The following is an 18,999-nucleotide window of genomic DNA, read 5'->3' as shown; positions in this document are numbered from 1 at the left end:
AAAAGGGGAAGTCAACCCCGGGTAAACTGATGTGCAGGATGCGCAGAGTCTTCTTCTTGCTCTCCACCACAATACTAGTAACGTAACAGTGCTGCGATGGTGAAGTCCTTCATCGTCACAAGTGTACAGGGCAAAAAAACAAGCAATGAGTTTCACTCGGCAGTCGGAAGGGACTTGTTGCAAGACATCTTATCAACCCTTCTAGAAGCTTTCCTTTCTTTTGCCTACTTTGTCTACGCAATCTCCGTCATCACACGTGCTTTATCTTTTTCATTCAGCTACCAATGTACAACACATATGCTACACCACTATCGCTCCCTTGACACATCGAGCTCGGTCTCTCCTTCAAATCACGCCCCTTCCTAGCATCTTCCCGGACTGATTGACGTGACTTTCTTCTCTCCAACCGAACCCATAGAAGGGGATGAAGGGAAGGAGAGGTGGGAATACTTCCAGACCGTTACATATACAAGAACTCACGAGGGAAAGAGAGACATACATTCATTTCATACCTCACGTTGGCTTTCTATTTACGTTGTAGACTTGAGTCTGGCCGTATACCAAAAACCGTCTAGGTCCGGCTCGGTACCTATAGGTCTATATCACATTATCCCCAACTAGGTTTGCTTTCGTTCCAGTCGTTCGTAAAGTCTTAACTTGCATATCCCACAATCGCTTGGCAAAATCCCCAATCCCCATGTCGGGTAACTCTGATCGTCGGATACACAAACCGCATCCGAACGAACGCATCCCTTTCATTTCCAATCCGCGGTCGCAATGTGTCCCGCCAGACCGGATCGGATCGAAAACCCCAAGTTCATTCGGGTCCAGTGCAGTGCAGCGTCAATCAGAGAGACCTACGTGCATCTACCTTCAACTCCCGCGAAGAAGGATGGTACCTACGAGTAGGTAGCTGGCCCTATGGGCGTCAACGTGGCTGGAATCTGGGCGTTGATAGACTCGGGCCTTTGACCCGAATTTAGATACAGCCGGTATGTAACTGTCTCATTATGTCGTAGCTAGAATCAAGCACGTGACGAACGATTATGTACTCGAATAGGAACAGCCTAGTAAAAGGCAGCTCAGGCAGAGCCGACTGGAACGCTTCTCTTTCTTTCTTTTTTTCGGTACATGCCATTCCCACGGAGCTGGGAAGTTCGGAGCTGAAACCGCAAAAGCATGAGAACACCATGGTTCGATTATAAACGCCATGGAGCGCCACATTTGCTTATTTTTTTTTTCTTCTCTTTATCACCACGCATTACCACTACATACGCGCTTCCATACTACTACGCTGCAGTTGACAGACACATGGCCCGTTTGGGGACTCAGACATTGATTGAGTCAAGTCAAGTAGGGAAATGGGCAAAGTGTTAGTGGCCGAGTTCAGCCCTTCTCACATCCATATTTCCTCCTACAGGGCTTGCAAGTCCCGAAACAGACTTTTTCTTCCAGTAGTTCTATATAGGGCCGAAAAAAGCAAGCCGAAGTGATGTGATGTCCGCAAGCCAGTCGGAGCACTTGTAGGTAGAGGACTTTATGGGCAAGCCTTATCCGATCCGCCGCCGCCATCAGCTTCATATGTGCCACACAACACACCTGCGACGCCTTCAGCAATAGGTATCGTGCCATGTGGATGTCATGGTCACGCCATGCCATGTTTATGCCACGCTTTTTCCATGCGTTCGTTCTAGGTAGATGTTTGAGATATTCTTGCCTTTTCTTTTAGTGAGACATGCATACATGCCACGAGTCCAAGCACATACACATCCAGCTCTAGGTAGGTACCTAACATTACCCGATCAGGTCGGGATCCATAACCGGACCAACCTATCTCATCATGGCTAGGTAAATTGGAAGATAGACCCGAAAACTCGGGCCTGAGAAGCTGGGGTGAAACTTGGAAAAAAGGAATGAGAAAGGGATGGATGGTGAAGGTGAGTAATGAATTATCAAAGCAGCTAAACAGAACTTGCATGTCAATACCTAGTTTCTTGTCAGTTTTCGTGAGGGCAGTTCAATTTGATATGTCAAGTTTCCACTAGAGACATCCGATGTCTTCCCTTCGTACCTTGAGCAATCATGTCATATCACATCACATCGTGTTGAATGAGTGCATTGATTGACGTTCATGATCGATCGATCAAGGCAAGGCCGTGGCAAGCCGAGTGGGAGGGAGCACAGCAGGTGTGTGGGTGGGTGAGGTGTGAGGTGTGAGGTGTGAGTGGAAACTTCCTTCCGGAAGCATATGGGGGGAAGTAGTCGTGGGAAGTCAGTAAACAAACAACCTAGAGATTATCAGTAAGTCCAGAAACGTGAATGATGATGGTTTTCCTGCGTGTTGCAGGGCGATCGGAGAAGACGATGTAGGACTGAACCATATACGTAACTGCAGCATTTAATGCTAACGAGACGGGACATGGTCACGATTTGATTAGGCGAAGACTCGCTATAACATTACATTTACTGAAGCTGGACTGATATATCGTGAAGTAGGTAAAGGTACCTAGGTAGAAATATCGGCATAACTGCCCTGACATTGAACTACAGTGCACTGGACTGTACTGATCAAAGAAAATGAAGAGAATCTACCGGGCCTGAGGCTTATTCCCTTATGTGTTTTTTGGGAGTTACGCTTTCGTCGAGTTCATTTCGTCGGACAGTATAACCTGTGATGTCAACATAGGTACGTAACCAACTGGCGATGATGATGCTGATAAACAATCTCTTCCACAAAGGTACCATTCTCCCAATCCCAACCTAGTACCAAGGCAGAATACACACCTATCTACCTATCTACCTAGGTACCTACCTGCCAACCTACCGACATAGGCAAACTAATCAACCCAGAGAAAGACACTCATAAGCAAGCAACCATCAAACTACTAATCGGGCATTGACCAAACTTCCCTAACCCACTGCAACTACCTCTACCTACCTAAGTAGGTAACCACCACCCATCCAGAGTACGTACCTCTACCTTAAATGAGATAAACCCACGTGCATGCTTCCCGGTATCAATGAGCGAGAAGAACATGGCACACCACAGCACAGCACAGGACGGCACGGCATCCCAGCATTACGTAGTGGTTCTCGTTCGAGCCAAGCCGGGAGGGTCTGTATAGTCAGCAACTTCCTAGATCGAGATCTGTGCATTGGACCCCAACTCGTACGATGCGGCTGTTTGGTTTGCCTGATACCTAGGCCTACCTAGGTCTGGTAGAGATAGGTAGGTAGGTAAGTAGATCGATGAGGTTGATACCTTACCTTAGCTGGTTGGTAGGTAGTTACCTAGGTGTAGGTGAGATGCCTTGCTCGTGGATAGAACAGACTGTGTATACAATTAATCATCTCTTCTAGATCTTTACCTAGGTAATATTTTGTTTCGTTGAATCCCTCCGAATCAATTTACGAGGATATGGACACTGGGAAATATAACTTTGGTGTTTTTTTCACTGTGTTACTTTATCAAAGGGAGATGATAATAACAAGGGGAGATAATAAAAGGTCAATCGGTAACTGATGTTCTCTCTCTTGACCATTATCGACACATTCATCATGTCCGAGAAAGGCTTACGTTGGCAAGAGGCGAAAAATCCCCTACTCATCATTTCTTACTCATCTGCTTTATATATACAAAGAAAACACAAAAAGAAGCGAAGTCTTACTCTAGGAAACAAGTGACGCTAGAAAAATATAGATAAGCCAGATCAAAATATCTGATATGCTCGCTCGCTTTGCGTTGTTGTTATTTCTCCCGTCCATACTTCTAGGATGGATTGAATGCATGCAGAATGGTATAGTAAACCGCCAGACATGAATATGGACACATGGAGAAGAATGAGAAAGAGATGCAAGATGGATGGGTGGGTAACAGGTACGATGCAAGTACATTATGTAAGGTAAAAAACACTTTCTAATATGTCCGGGGGAAAAAAAGCTTGCTAATCATGCATATCCAAAAAAAGTTTCTTCTTCTTCTTCTTGCTCTTCAGCTTCTTCATCCATGTACACCCATCCATCCCTTTCACTTGTTTCATCCTCCATTCAAAATTCTTCCCACATGCATATCACAAAAAAAAAATTTACAAAGCAAGAACCAAAGCAGCCATCAAAGCAGGGACACCCATCGCAACAACGTTGCGTCCGGCGCCAGCAGTGACAGGAACCTCCGAGGGCTCAGAGCCGGTCGCAGGCTCGGTCTGAGCAGGCGGCGCAGGCATGCTGTAGGTGGAGGGAGCGCTAGAGGGAGCAACCGAGACGCCGGTGCCAGTGGGGACAGCGCCGCTGGGGACAACAGGAGCGTTGACGGCGGAGGGAACGGCAGGGGCACCACCGGCGGGCACAGCCGCGGACTCGGCAGGGACACCAGCACCAGGGGCACCGGGAGCACCGGGGGCGGAAGCGGCGGGCTTGGCGACGGTGATGGTGGTGAATGGCATGGAGGAGACGGAGACGATGGAGCTGGTGGCGACCTTGTTAACACCAGCGCCGGGGGCACCGTTGGAGGGGGCGGCAGGGACATCAGCACCACCGGAGGGAACGGCGGGGGCGGAGACGGCGGGAACACCAGCACCACCGGAGGGAACAGCGGGGGCGGAGACGGCGGGAACACCAGCAACACCGGAGGGAACAACGGGGGCGGAGACGGCGGGAACACCAGCACCACCGGTGGGAACAACGGGGGCGGAGACGGCGGGAACACCAGCACCACCGGTGGGAACAGCGGGAGCGGAGACGGCAGGGACATCAGCAACACCGGAGGGAACAACGGGGGCGGAGACAGCAGGGACACCCGCACCACCGGTGGGAACAGCGGAGACAGCAGGGACACTAGCAGCACCGGTGGGAACAGCGGCGGGAGCGGCGGGGACTGAGGTGGCAGGAGGGAAGGCCTCGGTGATAGGGCAGACGGTGACGCCGACGGGAACGATGATGGTGGTGACCTGGCCAATCTTGCCGGCGCAGTCGGTCATCTCAGGAGCGCAGCTAGCGATGGTGGAGGTGGCAGTGCTGTAGACGGTCGAGGTGGTGTAGCCAGCAGGGATCGACTCGACGGGGACCGAGGTCATAATGCCCGTAGGAGCGCGGGCGGCAGTCTCGGTGGCGGTAACGGGGCAGACGGTGACGCCGATGGGGACAATAACGGTAGTAACTTGGCCAATCTTGCCGGCGCAGTCGGTCATCTCAGGAGCGCAGCTAGCGATGGTGGAGGTAGTGGTACTGTAAACGGTCGAGGTGGTGAAGCCGGCAGGGATCGACTCGACGGGGACCGAGGTAAAGATACCCGTAGGAGCGCGGGCGGCAGTCTCGGTGGCGGTAACGGGGCAGACGGTGACGCCGATGGGGACAGTAACGGTGGTGACCTGGCCGATCTTGGCAGGGCAGTCGGTCACCTCAGGAGCGCAGCTGGTGATAGTAGAGGTGGTGGTGGCATAGATGGTCGAAGTGGTCCACTCAGCGGGGGCAGTGACGGCAGAGGGGTCAGCAATCTTGTCGCCGTTGATGGGATCAGCAGTGACCATGGAGACAACGCTAGAAACAACACCGGAGGGAACGCTGCCGGAAGGAAGGATACCGGTAGGGACAACGTTATCGCCATCGATAGGGCCAGTAACCTTGGAGCCGACGTTGGAAAGGACACCGGAGGGCACAACACCGGAAGGAACACCAGCACTAGGAACGGCAACGTTGTGGCCATTGATAGGGCCAGTGACCTTGGAACCAACGCTAGAAAGGACACCAGAGGGAACGACACCGGAGGGAACAACGCCAGAAGGAAGATCGCCAGAAGGAAGACCAACGCTAGGGAGGGCAACGTTATCGCCATCGATAGGGCCAGTGACCTTAGAGCCAATGCTGGAAACGACACCGGAGGGAACAACGCCGGAAGGAACAACACCGGAAGCAATAGCACCGGAGGGAAGACCAACGCTGGGGAGGGCAACGTTATCGCCATCAATAGGGCCGGTTACCTTGGAGCCAACGCTGGAAACGACACCAGAGGGCAGAATACCGCCGGGGGCGACGCCGCTGGGGATGACACCGCCGGGGACGGTGCTTCCGATGACAGCGCCGGAGGGGACGAGGCCAGTGGGAACGGCGCCAGTCGGAACAATGCCGCTAGGAACAAGGCCAGAGCGAACAGGGTCCTCGGGCGTAATCTCACCTTCGCAGTAATCGTCCTCGTCAGCGGGGCTGCCAATGATTTCGGAGCGGTCGCCAGAGGGAACGGCACCAGAGGGAACAATGCCAGAAGGAACGAGGCCAGAGGGAACGGCGCCAGAGGGAGCTGAGCCAAGGGGAATAGAGCCAGAGGGAATAGCGCCAATGATCTCGGAGCGGTCGCCAGAGGGAGCGGCGCCAGAGGGAACGGAGCCAAGGGGAATGGAGCCAGAGGGAATAGCACCAATAATCTCGGAGCGGTCACCAGAAGGAACGGCGCCAGAGGGGACGAGGCCAGAGGGAGCGGAACCAAGGGGAATGGAACCAGAGGGAATAGCGCCAATGATGTCGGAGCGGTCGCCAGAGGGAACAGCACCAGAGGGAACAGCACCAGAGGGAACAGCACCAGAGGGAACAAGGCCAGAGCGAACAGGGTCCTCGCCTTCGCAAACGTCGTCCTCATCAGCAGGGCTGCCAATAATCTCGGAGCGGTCACCAGAAGGAACGGCGCCAGAGGGGACGAGGCCAGAGGGAGCAGAGCCAAGGGGAACGGCACCAGAGGGAACGAGGCCAGAGGGAGCGGAGCCAAGGGGAATGGAGCCAGAGGGAATAGCGCCAATGATATCGGAGCGGTCGCCAGAAGGAACGGTACCAGAGGGAACGAGGCCAGAGGGAGCAGAGCCAAGGGGAATAGAGCCAGAGGGAACGAGGCCAGAGGGAGCAGAGCCAAGGGGAACGGAGCCAGAGGGAATAGCGCCAATGATCTCGGAGCGGTCGCCAGAAGGAAGGACACCGGAAGGAAGGGCACCGGTGGGCATAATACCGGTAGGAACAACGCCAGAGCGAAGAGGATCCTCGGTCATAATCTCGCCTTCGCAAACGTCGTCCTCGGTAGCGGGGCTGCCGCCAATGATCTCGGAGCGGTCGCCAGAGGGGAGAGCGACGGGGACAGAGGTGATGATGGAAGTATCAACAATGGTGGGGTTAACCTCGTGAGCCCCATCGGTAACGGAGGGGACCTTGGGAATGACATTCTCGTCCTCGCAGACCTCGTCCTCAGAGCTACCACCGGAGGGGAGAACGACGGGGCCAGAGGTGATGGCGGAAGGATCAGCAACAGTGAAAAAGCCACCGGCAGAACCCTCGGTGACGGAGGGGACCTTGGGAAGGGCAGACTCGTCCTCGCAGAACTCAGAGCTCAGGTCAACAGCCTCGGCGGAGGAGACAACAGTGTTGATCACATCGAGGAAAGTCATTCCGTTGGCCAAAGTCTGGCCGCGGAAGGCATCCAAGACCATGGCACCGCCGAAAGAGGAGCGGGTCTTGTAGGTGTTGATCAGAGCGGCAGCCTCGAGGGGCTCGATGTATCCAGAACCAGCGGCATCAGAAGCTCCAGCAAGACCGATGAAGAGCTTGGCCTCCTTGCTCATGCCGGCGGCGATGGCCTGCTCCCATTGGAGGTAGTTGAAGCCAGAGGCCGAGCCAGCCTCGCAGCTAGGGTTGTTGTAGAACTGGATGAACAGGGCATCGAACTGGGCGTTGTCGAAGATGGCCTTCAGCTTGACATCATCAAGCGAGCATCCGGGGGCGGCAGTAAGAAGGAGCTCGCCATTGCCGTTGTACAACTCACGAAGCTTCTTGGCCATGGCGGCATAAGCACCTTCGCCGGCTGCGGTGTGTTAGCCAATGTTCACTTTCTATTATTTGACTCTCCAAACCCAGGAATGACTTCACATACCTCCGTTGAGCTTGAGCTCACCATCCAAGTTGAAACCATCAACCGAGACGCGGTGACCAGCGTAGTCAAAAGGACGGGGTCCCGTCCACTTGGCATCGTAGGGTCCAAAGGCTCCCCACAGGAAGCTGGCAAACTCCTCGGCCTTGGCTTCGCTGGACAGAGAAAAGCGCGAGCCCATGTGCTCGACACCATCAAGGGAAAGCAGAACCTTCTTTCCCTTGTCCTGGCAGTGCTTAATGTCCGACGCAACGATACTGCACTTGCCATTCATCTGCCCGCTGGTTGTGCCGTTCGTGTAGTAGGTGGCATCGCAGTGAGCGCCAATAGTGACATAGTCGAAGTTGGCCTGGTCGCAGTGATCCCTGAGCCTGGCGTCTCCCTTCTGTCCCAAGTAAACGTTGACCTTGGCCTCGGTGAGGGCGTGGGCCCGGGCGGTAGCGGCCAAGACGGCCGCTGCCACTAGACTTTTGTGCATGATTATATTAAAATGATTAGCTTTGATATTGGAATACGATAAATGAGGTGTTGTAAAAGAGTATGTGATGAGATTGACTCAAAGAGTGGACGCAAACACGAGGCTTGCACGGCTGGAAAGCAGGCCGTTTGATGATGGGGTTGAAGAAGATCAAAAGGGACGTAGGGAGGATATAAAAGAAGAAGATACAAGAGCCAGATGGGTGGGCAAGCTCACCTTTCATAGTGTTTCTGATCATACACCGATGTTGAGAGCTAGCGTGCTGAGTGTCCATGAAGAGTCTAGCTCGCTGGATCTTCGACTTCGTGACGAGATGAGCCAGGCCCCGGTCCGGCCAAGCACCCAAGCTGGGGGTCAAAGTGCCGGTAAGCCAGCTTGGCCGACCAACATCTGTGCAGTTCGACTGTCATAATACAAGTGGAAATGAGCCACGAATGATTTTCTTGGGGTCTGGGGACGGAATTGTCCGTCTTCAGTCAGTGCTCCCAGAGAACCCCAGTTCAGAGATTGCGACGCATAATGAAGATCTCTGTATGTCGAATTGCAGAATCGATACTACTCGCTGGGCTGATTGTCTATACCTACATACAAAAACAGAGCCGTGAAAACGCTTTGGGTATACGTATCATGTTGTCTTCCTGGAACCGTAGGGCCGACTGGTGACGACAGCTCGAGGCAAAACGGGTCGAAGAGTGAAGATCCGAGCACGTCGACCGTGGCTGTGGTCATTCCTCCTCTCCTCATCCTCTCCTGGCTGCGTCTCCTGTCTCGCAGTAATCTCTGGGACCGCCTTTTGAGCTTGGTGGATATGTTGTCTGGGCTTCTAGCGCTGTGTTCAGAAATATGCTAAGCGGACGACAGATTCGATAGCTCGAGGGGGAAGAGTCTTGAACAATCCTAGCAGTCTTTCCCTTTCCGCTCAACAGGTTACATCGAATCGTATGCTCAAGGTCGAACCCCCCTGCCAAGACTGCAGTTGATGATGTTGGGTGCCATCAAGCACCAGCCTGCGTCGTACTGGTCTAGCCTTCTTGGGGTTTCAAATTCAGGAACAACAGCCGCGAAAACCCCGAAATTGTACCTGAAATAGCCAATTCCCCACCATGTACCCGGTCCCCTATTTTCCCCAGTGGATCCTACTCAACCATCCCGCCCGCTAGGTGTAAGTGAAAAAAGCAATGCTCCGGACAAGTGTTCCGGCGAAAAGACGCCTTCACCGATATCCTACGGTGTGTAAATCATAGCAGAATGTGATAGCGTTGCTTCGATGCCGTGTTATATGTTCTCCAGGTTTTCGTTGCGTGTCTCTTCCCATAGCGGTCGCGGGATATTGTGCATGGATGAAGTTGGGGTTTCTGTGCCCTATGCATGGTGTGCCACCCAACCGCCCCTGTGGATTCGTACTTTTGGATGCGATGCTGTCGACAGCCGGAAGAAATGAGGAAGAGATCAGCGTTTGGGCTTCGGCAACAGCTGTGCTCAGCCGGCCAGCTCCCGAAAATGGCAACACCTCACTTGCGGACAATCCTTGCCACTCTTGACCGCTGATCAGTGGACCGGTGGGCCTCCGACGACCGTTATCCGGATCAGTCCCACTTGGCCGGAATCACCACCGAAAGATTTAGGCGTCGAGTGGACTCCTGCCAAATAAATGAGCGTCTCCGTCCGGCTCCGATAACCAGGTACGTAGTATGCTTCTGTTACTTAGATAGATCTCCGGTGCCCATGTCTTCGTTCGTATCTGAGTTCGGGATTTCCGTGAGTTGCCGTCGTCTGGGGCCGAGCTCTCGGCTCGATGTCTCTGTCTCCGTTCCCGTCTTCGTTCGTGGGCGTCGCCGCCTGGGGTAGGTTTCTCAGCTCGATATTATCATTGCTGGGAAAGCATTCTTGGTTAGCTTTGTGCTAGCAAGATATGATAGGTATCGATCGGAGTCAACAAAGAAAATCATGACAAAAAATCGACTTACTTTTCCTCGCCGGCTGTAGCTCTCCGTGGCCAGGTCATGATCCTGGGTATCCATGCCCGAAACTTTTGACTATGTACCTATGAAAACAAGAAGAAACCACAAACTAACACAATGATCAAACCAATCGCGATATCTTTGTCTGGCGGCTTAAGCGGTTTTATCCGGTGCTCTACCGAGTGCTGTGTGGCATGGACTTCCGGATCCTTAGCCATCGTGCCGACAAGATGCAAGGCTATTATGACAGAGAGGGCAGCACGGGTAGCTATTGCACCGACAATAGGAAGACAGTAAAAATCGGGAGTTGAGAAGTAAAAGGTTGCAGTGATAGAGTGATGTATGCAACTAACGATTGTTGTGGCCAAGAAGCGAGACGATAATTAGAATGAAATGGCGGAATGAACTCAGAGCAGCAAAGTGAGAAAGTTTTGGTCTCCGGTAAGAGAACAAGAGAGAACTGAAGGATTTAACAAGTCAAGGGAAAGCCACGTGACGGGCACCACTGGGACGAGAGACGCTTCCTCGTAAAACACACATGCAGATGTGAAAGGACGGAATGGATGGGGTTTTGGAGGGTAAATGTGCCTTCCTTCCATCTTTTCAGGAGGGTAGGAGTGCCTGTGTGCTACATCACCTCATAGGTCGAACTGGGCAGGAGCAGATGGCTTCCGAGCTGGCCTCTTTACTACTTCAGTTTCTCTAGGTAAGCAACTCGGGGGTTTTGCTGCTCCAGTGAGGTGATGTCGGTTGCTCGCAACGAATGAACAAATTAACTTCATCAAACTTCTCCAGAGTAACACGAAGAAGAACAGGGGCAGGGGCAACTAAGATGATGTGTGGTACGTATGTTGCATTTACACCTTCCCGAGATATGCTGTGCGCTTGCTGTGGGGGGAAAACAAGATAATGGAAAGAAGGAGAATTCAACCTCCATCAGAAAGTCACCGTCAATTAACATCCATCGATTGCTCTCCTTTTGTCAGCTGATGCCCACGATTCATAACAGTACCTGGTATCAACATTGGTAAACCATCATCCCCACTGCCTTCTAGATCCTCTTCACCCTCCTCGCCCTCATCACTACCCTCGTAACTGCCTGTCTGGTCATCGCTGTCCCTATACTAGGTAGTATCATTACACTTACCGGACTTCACTTCCTCTACACTCCCGACTCTCACCGCATTTCACAATCTCTTCCACCTCCTTCCTCATACCGTTGATAACATTCTCGATGAAACTACCAGGGGTGTTGTTTCCGATCCGCAAATTCCCACCAGAAAAACCTCGAGCTCCTCAGGAGCCGACAATTTGCTGTGAGCAGCGGGCAAGGACCATCAATATTGCCATATCTCTGCAATATCACCCCCAGTGTACCCAACGGCTTGATGGTTCTTTAACGAGCTCGCAGATACTCTCATATATTGTCCTTTGATCACCCCTGATCTGAATTGAGGTGAGCATGTAGAGGAAATCTGCATTTAGACGGATGTTGTCTCGGAACCCTCGAGTTTTCTTCCATGGGATCCTATTGCTCCTGGAACTGTTGATTTTCTCTCATGGTGGTCAGTTGGACATTGCCAACAATAAAGCGTATTTTTAAATGGGATGATATGATATAAGTTTCTCACCTACCTAGTGATAGGTGATTCGAGCGAATCGACCGGGACGATAACAACTTGTTACTCGTCGAACCATATCCTAGATCGGCAAGCCATCAGCAACTAATTGATTCGTTGGAGTATCAACTACTTCGTGCGCCATCTCTCCAGACAGGTGCTCCGGGATGGCTCCGTCATCAGAAAAGTTGAGCCACAGTATGCGCCGCCCCGGCAGATGATCGTACATAGAGCCAAGTGCCACATGGAGGCGATTTTTATATCTGCTTCGGTGTTATGCATTTTAGAATATGGTAATACCCTCCGCTCACTGGGGGTTTTCCATTTGCTTTTGAGGATCATTTTAACCGTCTGGTGACTCTCCAGTGGTTTCTTCCAACAAGCTTGAGAGTCTTTTGCGCATCCCTGCCGTTGTTTGAGGGTCTGTTCAAACTCGTTCAATAGAGAGGCTGGACGTTTGGTTACGGTTGAGTTGGACTCTTCATCGGGCTTCGTGGTTCAATGTTTTAGGTCGATCATGGTTCGTGTTTACCAACGTGACTTGTCGGTAGGGCTCCAGGAAAATGACAAGCCGTTGGATTCGTAGTGAATTGCAAAAGAGCAGATAGAGGTTCTATCCGATGATGTGTGAAGAAAGGGAGTCTACACAAAAGTTAGCAAGAAGGACAGGGTTGTAGAATGATTTTAGGAGACGCGCGTGGAGATGTCTTGTGCAGATATCATCTCTTGGGACCTAACGAAGGGTGGCTGAATCCGAGAGGGATCAGAAAGCAGACAGAAGGTAAAACTGAATGCATGATCGATGGTTTTTGTTTATGAGTCGAAAAGTAAAAGGGGTGCCAGTTGCAGCTAAATGGTCTGGAGATGGAAGGCTGGAGTTGAGGGCATATCCAGCCCCAAGGTCACATACGGATCGCAATGAAAAGCACTGGGAGGGAGGAACTTTGAAAAGTAGAATTTTTCTTTCAACTGGCTCGGCACATTAGCCAGAAGAGCTCTGCCAAACTGACTCACTAAGAGAAAGGAGACTATGGTATAATCCTACAAAGCAGGATGTGTCTTCGACGGACTTTTGAAAGATGTAATCTATGAGGCGCTTTATGCAGAGAAATGTAGAGGTACTTCGTCTTCCGGACACCTCTGAGGCATTGTACCTCCTATTTCTTCACATCACGGACCTGTCTTGAACATCAGACAGTTAACAGGTACCCAAGTTCAGGTAGCCAATGAGGTTCATGTCGTTATCGACGCAGTTCATAGGTACCGGAGAGCATAGTCTGTTCGTGGCGAAACATGCATAAATGTATGCAACACGTACATTGGTGACTTAGATCGATTGTCTCAGTGGTGATGAGTTCGGACTTTAGTTTCACCAGATCTGAGACGGAAACTGCGGAAGGGAGGCTTGTAAATTAGAAGGAGGCAAATAAGTGTAGATAGAGGTAGCGGAGGGCAAGAGCGCAAGACGTGATTGCCGTGCTGTTGTTGAACTGGTACTGAAAACAGTCCTCTGGGAAGGAGTCAGGCATGTCGGTATATCTTCCATTTCCAGGCTCCTCAAGGGAGACTAAACCATATTATCGATTCAATAAGCTTGGTCTCATTTTTCGCTGACAGCCAGATGTTGCGAGCTGGGTTGGAATGGCTTGGACAGTTCGAACTAATGAAATGATCTGGGTGTAATGGGATGCATGATCGCAGTTAAGACTCGAAGCACGAAAGACAGTTTGGGAATGCGCAACCATCGTTTATGGATCTAAACACAAAAGGTAAGCATGAAAGAACGAGAGATGAAGGCTCCTTTATGGTACTGCCTTTTGAACGAGATGTTTTTGTGGCTTGCATCATGATCTTTCTGCAGATGTAAATGCTTTGAGTCGGTACAGACTCCCTTCTACTTTTCGAACCCAACTGACCGACCCTTTCTGTGAAATCCTGGGGATAGAGCGGGAAAGCGAGGCTTGTCTGGACTTGCCAAAAATTATCGCAAGGATGCTCTGTGTTCCCGCTTTCATGTTATACCGATCTGTTCACTGGTTCCTGCCTAGACTCTGAGATTTAGGCAATCCGTTGTCGGGCCTCCATGTAACTCCAATACCGTCTCCAGACTCGAGGCGGGAGTGAGTACTAGCTTCCAGGAATAATAACTGAAGTTGTATATCATTCGTTGAACGTCCCTTTTCTAGGCCAGATGTCCAATCATCAAGATCGGTTGGCCTTTTCCTCACTATTGTTCACCGTGACACAAGAGCGCTTGGTAATTGTGAAGATCGCGGCTCCAACTATTCAACAGAGGAGCTTCGACCAAGGACGTGGCACCAGATGGTCCCCGAGAAAGAGAAAGAGAAAAGGAGACACTATCACAAGAGATATTAAGCGAGCTGATGTGCGGCGCCTGCGGGATATTTGTTTGCGAATGACTCGTATGATGTTGGCCATACTGCAAACCATCAGACTCCCTTTGAAGTCGGCAAGGGGAATATGGGAAGATGCACACCTTATTACCTCTACACTCTCGAATGACGCGTCCCATGAGTAATGCACCAAATATTACCTGGGGATTCCATAACATCGAAATATAAGAGGGCAGCTGCTGGAAATGTTGCGCAGCGCAGGCATGCATCAACTTAGACAATTGACTATCAATCAATGTCAAGCAGCATGTTCCCTCTCTCGAATCGGTGCTCTTTTCACAACATCTAGACGCGGGTAGAAGCCGTCGACCTGAGACAAGTGATCTTCACAATAGGCGCGGTATCACGTCTGACAACATTCTCTCGTTCCTCCAATGTTTCAATGTTTCATCGTCGGGAACGCACTTTGGTGTTGAAACGCCAAAGTGGGGAGGGATAAACGGGCAAATCCCTGGGAGCCGCACGAGGGGGGGAGTTGAGTGGTTGGTTTGCGCATTCTCGAAACAATGGAGATGGAAAGAAACTTGTTCATACTTCTCCTTATACGCGTCCGCGAGGCGCGAGGCAGATCTGATGAAGATCTCGGGTTTTGAAGGCATTCCCGGCTTTGGGATAATGCTGTTGTCTTTTTTTTTGGTTAGGCGTCAGAAGGGATGATGGCATGTTACATCATCTTAGTTGCCTTAACATGCTCTGCTGCAAAGCTCGCCAGACGCTGTTTGGTATACATGTAACTTAACTGAACCAACATAGGCGCCAGGGGAGAAGGTTCTTGAATCTGTCGTGGAGGTTGCACCAGGACTTGGAGGGGAGGTCGGTTTGGTTGGTTGTGGCGAAATTATCTCCAAGGCCGGGACACCGGTGCGGACTGAGGTGAAGGTTACATCGGGGGACCCTTCAGATCTCGGACTGCCTTGCCCTCCACTTGTTGGCGATTTGGCTCATTGCTCGCTCCTCGCTCGTCTGTGTTTCCCCGTCGCTAGCAACCCCTCATGACACATTGCAATCTGGGGAACGTTGATGATTTTGTTTCATGGGAGAGGAGACAAGCTGGTAGCCGAGGCAGAGGGCGATTCGAGTGGTGTCGAATGCTGTAGGTATCGAAGCGCATTTCATTCCCTCGAGATTGCAGAAATCCTCTGGCCAATTTTCAAGGTACGGGCTTGGCAACCTTGCCCGATTTTCTCAGCTTCTCAAGAGTCTTGGCGATGGATCTCCTCAAATTCTCTCCATGTCACCTGCCCCGTCCGGGCTGTCTTGAGTGGAAGTGGAAATGGAGTCATGCTAACAATATGCAGGGCACTCAACCAGAACGTCGGTGGTTTGCGATGACGAGAGTGCGATAACGAGGGCAAAAGATGGTGTCTTGAAGACGGGGGTAAAGGTTGGGTTGGGATGACGGTTGTGCAGGCTTCAGTTTGATATCAAAAACCGTTATGCATGCCATTTTGGCTAGCGCATCCCGTCCGTCCCGTTGCATAATTCATCACAGATGATGCATGGAGACGCACAGAGCACAGGCAGGCCACTTCATTCAACTTGATATGGTTCATCTCGCCTTCCCAAACACGGTGGCGTCTTTGCAAATGGGCCGGCTTGTTGGTTTGATCAAACTCAGTTGGAAAGAATGCAACAGTCCGTCAACGTACATTAGACGCCGTCCTTGTCAATCAACACTCAGCCAGGCAAGACATTCGACCGCTGGAGTCGGAGTTTTTATTTATAAAATCTTGCAGACTCAGGCGCTGGGCCCACAGGGACAGAGACAAAGAGATCCGTTATACCAATGGTTCGTTCCATCTCGAATCGGGGTCAGCGGATGGGCGCTGGGTGCGCCAAATTAAGGGCCTGTCCCGGCACGCCCAGGCCGCAATACGAGGCCACGCGGGGCCAGTTGGCAGTCTCTGCCGGTCGTTGCCAGCCTGTCGGCATTTTTTCGGACGGGTGGCTGACCATGGCTGACCATGGCTGACAGTGCTTGTCGTCCCATCTTGGGGCGCCAAGTGTTTGCATCCTGCAGGACTTCGGGGTCTGTGGATATCAAACCCACAGTGCCCTACCGCTTGGTGCCCACCGTGTCCACTCTTTTGTACCCGACCCTCCGTTCCTTCCAGCGTTGGAGGTTGAAGGTGTGTTGTCCCCGTCGCCCGTCCACTTGTCTTCGTGACCTGAATGAACGAATGCCTCACTCCCGTCATTGCAAGGAAATGATGGGATGCAGAGATCACGCCGCGCTCTTTTCCCGCTCGTTCAAAATTCTACCATAGTGTAGTGTAGCCGTCCCACCCACCCACCCTTCCACCATTTCTATCGATCTAGTCTCTCGTTTCCCTTTTTCCACCCACTTTCCTATTTTCTTCCCTTTCCCTCGCTTCTATTGTCATCATAATTACACTTTCAAATAAAAGGGATCCTAACCCATACAATCGTTTCACCAACCGCGCGCACTTCCCTCGTTCGATTTCGCAACTTAACCCTATTCACACTTCCACTTCCAGTCTCGATATCCGACGACACTCTCCCCGCTGAGAGCAACCGCCTTCGTTTAGTTGACTGGTCGACATTCGCCGCGCCCAAGGGAAGCTAATTAGCCTGCGCTAAACCCAAGAACCGATCGTCACCTAGTGCACACCCGGGCCTCTCACCGAGCCAGCAGACTACTGGAGGGCGTCGAGCCAGTGTAATAACCCTTCCCCATAAGGGTTCGACGATTCCCACGCATACCATCAACCATCAACACCACATCAACACTTTCACATCAGTGTCATCATAATGCAGCTCAGTCGCCTACTTCTTGTTGGCCTTTCGGCCCTAAGTGTCGCCGAGGCCTCCTACATCCGCAAGGGCGTCAATGTCCCTCACCACAACAATGTCGGTCCCCTGGTGCGGAGAGCAGACAGCGATAGCTCCTCCGCCGACCTCCCCGTGGACACGAGCGTCGAGGTACCGACCCCAGAGACGACATCAACAAAGGCTGCTCCTACCACAACAACAAGCGCAGACCCACCAGCCGAGACCACCACCACGTCCAAGTCTGTTTCGGTGCCAGCTGCCACTACAACGTCACCCCCAGCACAGACAACCACGAAACCCAGCAACAACGACCAGGCTACAGTAACAGCGAACCCTAACGGCGAAGTTGCTTCCTCTTCCAAGGAAGCAGCAACAACATCGTCGTCCTCGGCTGGCGGAAGCGGTGGATCATCCAACAACGACGATGACAACTCCAAGTCCAGCACGTCTGTCAAGCCCATCATCAAGACCATCACCCAAATCATCACCACCACCAACGAGCAGGGAGTTGCGACAACCGTGACGAGCGAAGCCCTCACTACCTCGACCCCGTCTCCTAGCCTTGCCTCCGGTCAGGACAACAAGGACGGCGACATGTCGTCCCAGACCCGCAACACTGTTATTGGCGTCGTTGTCGGTATCGGCGGAGCCATCATCTTGGCCGGCTTGGGCATCGTTGGCTGGAGGATCTATGGCCGCAAGAAGCAGTCCGAGGAGGCCGACAATCTGATGGATTACAATGATGCTGGCAAGCCCGAAGTTGGAGGATCGATGGTTGGACGCACCCCCTTCCAAAGCACGCTGGAGAGCTATCATGCGCCGACGCATGTGAACCAGGCGTCAAACTTCTAATTTTTATCTTGCGATATATCCCCAAACAAAGAAATATGAAGTTTTTGCGTTGTTCCATTTCGCTTTCTAAAGCGTACCAAATCATCAGCGATCAAGATACCCCTTCCGCGTCTTTCAGTCGTCGCCGTCGTCGCCATCGCTGAGTTTGCCTGTTATCGGCTACGGCAGCCTGCATTTTTTTATTTTCTTTCACATAAAATGTTTTTCTAGATCTTACAAAACACGTGGCAATGCCATATCGCCTCAACATTCTTCTTTCTGACTCGGCTCTGCTTGGTTTTGAACCCTGGGGGGCTCACATGTATATGTTGTGGCAATCTACCGGTGGTGGGCAGAGCATTTATTTGGTATGCGTTTGGGGGAGGAGAAGATGCAACACAAAATTGATGTACACTACGTTTCTCTACGTACACACACTCATTACACTCCCATATCACGAAAAGATAACGAAATTTGAAAGGGTGGAAAAGTCATAGCAGAGCAGGCAAGCAAGCAAGCAGAGAAATGGATGGACGGATGGATGGATGGATGGATGGATGAATGGATAGAAGGAAAGATATTTCCAAATCATATAACCGTTCCAACAAACCCACATTCCGCGTGAAGACAGTTTAGTCGAAATGACCTCAATTGCTTTCGTGATACACTATCAGCCAACGATATTACAACTTGCTGGGCTGGATAGACACGAAGAACATGGAACCCCACGCCTGTCTGACAGAAGGCTTTCCCCAGAGCCTTCTTCCTTGCTCGCCATCATCATGCTTTGACTAGACTTACTCATTAGTAGCCCGAATTTACTCGAGGAACGGACAGACGTTAGCGAACCACCTCCGTAAACAAGTAATTGTACTTCAGGCTGTTGGTCCCCAGGGCATCCTCGTTATTAACTAATCTCAGATAGATACATTAGACATAAGCAGACCTAAGGAATGCGAAGGAAAGACGTGTCGATGCTATGGAAGGTACTTTCTTATCATAG

The 18,999-nt window shown here is 51.5% G+C and overlaps 2 protein-coding genes across 2 annotated transcripts; one reads left to right on the top strand and one right to left on the bottom strand.

Moving 5' to 3' along the window:
* Positions 1-4,077: 4,077 nt before the first annotated feature.
* Positions 4,078-8,408, bottom strand: NEUTE1DRAFT_132459 (uncharacterized protein; the record flags this gene model as incomplete). The annotated part of the gene is made up of 2 exons (XM_009856890.1): positions 4,078-7,834; positions 7,904-8,408. 2 exons carry the CDS (start codon positions 8,376-8,378, stop codon positions 4,086-4,088), a joined length of 4,224 nt encoding a protein of 1,407 aa, XP_009855192.1.
* Positions 8,409-16,590: 8,182 nt separating this feature from the next.
* NEUTE1DRAFT_118446 (uncharacterized protein) lies at positions 16,591-18,607 on the top strand (the record flags this gene model as incomplete). Its single annotated transcript, XM_009856889.1, has 1 exon — positions 16,591-18,607. One exon carries the CDS (start codon positions 17,145-17,147, stop codon positions 18,015-18,017), a length of 873 nt encoding a protein of 290 aa, XP_009855191.1.
* Positions 18,608-18,999: the final 392 nt, after the last annotated feature.

The sequence above is a fragment of the Neurospora tetrasperma genome (assembly GCF_000213175.1).
Source record: "Neurospora tetrasperma FGSC 2508 unplaced genomic scaffold NEUTE1scaffold_81, whole genome shotgun sequence".
Lineage (NCBI taxonomy): Eukaryota > Fungi > Ascomycota > Sordariomycetes > Sordariales > Sordariaceae > Neurospora > Neurospora tetrasperma.
The sequence above is the reverse complement of the archived record's forward strand: the minus strand, read 5'-3'. Positions and strand labels throughout refer to the sequence as shown.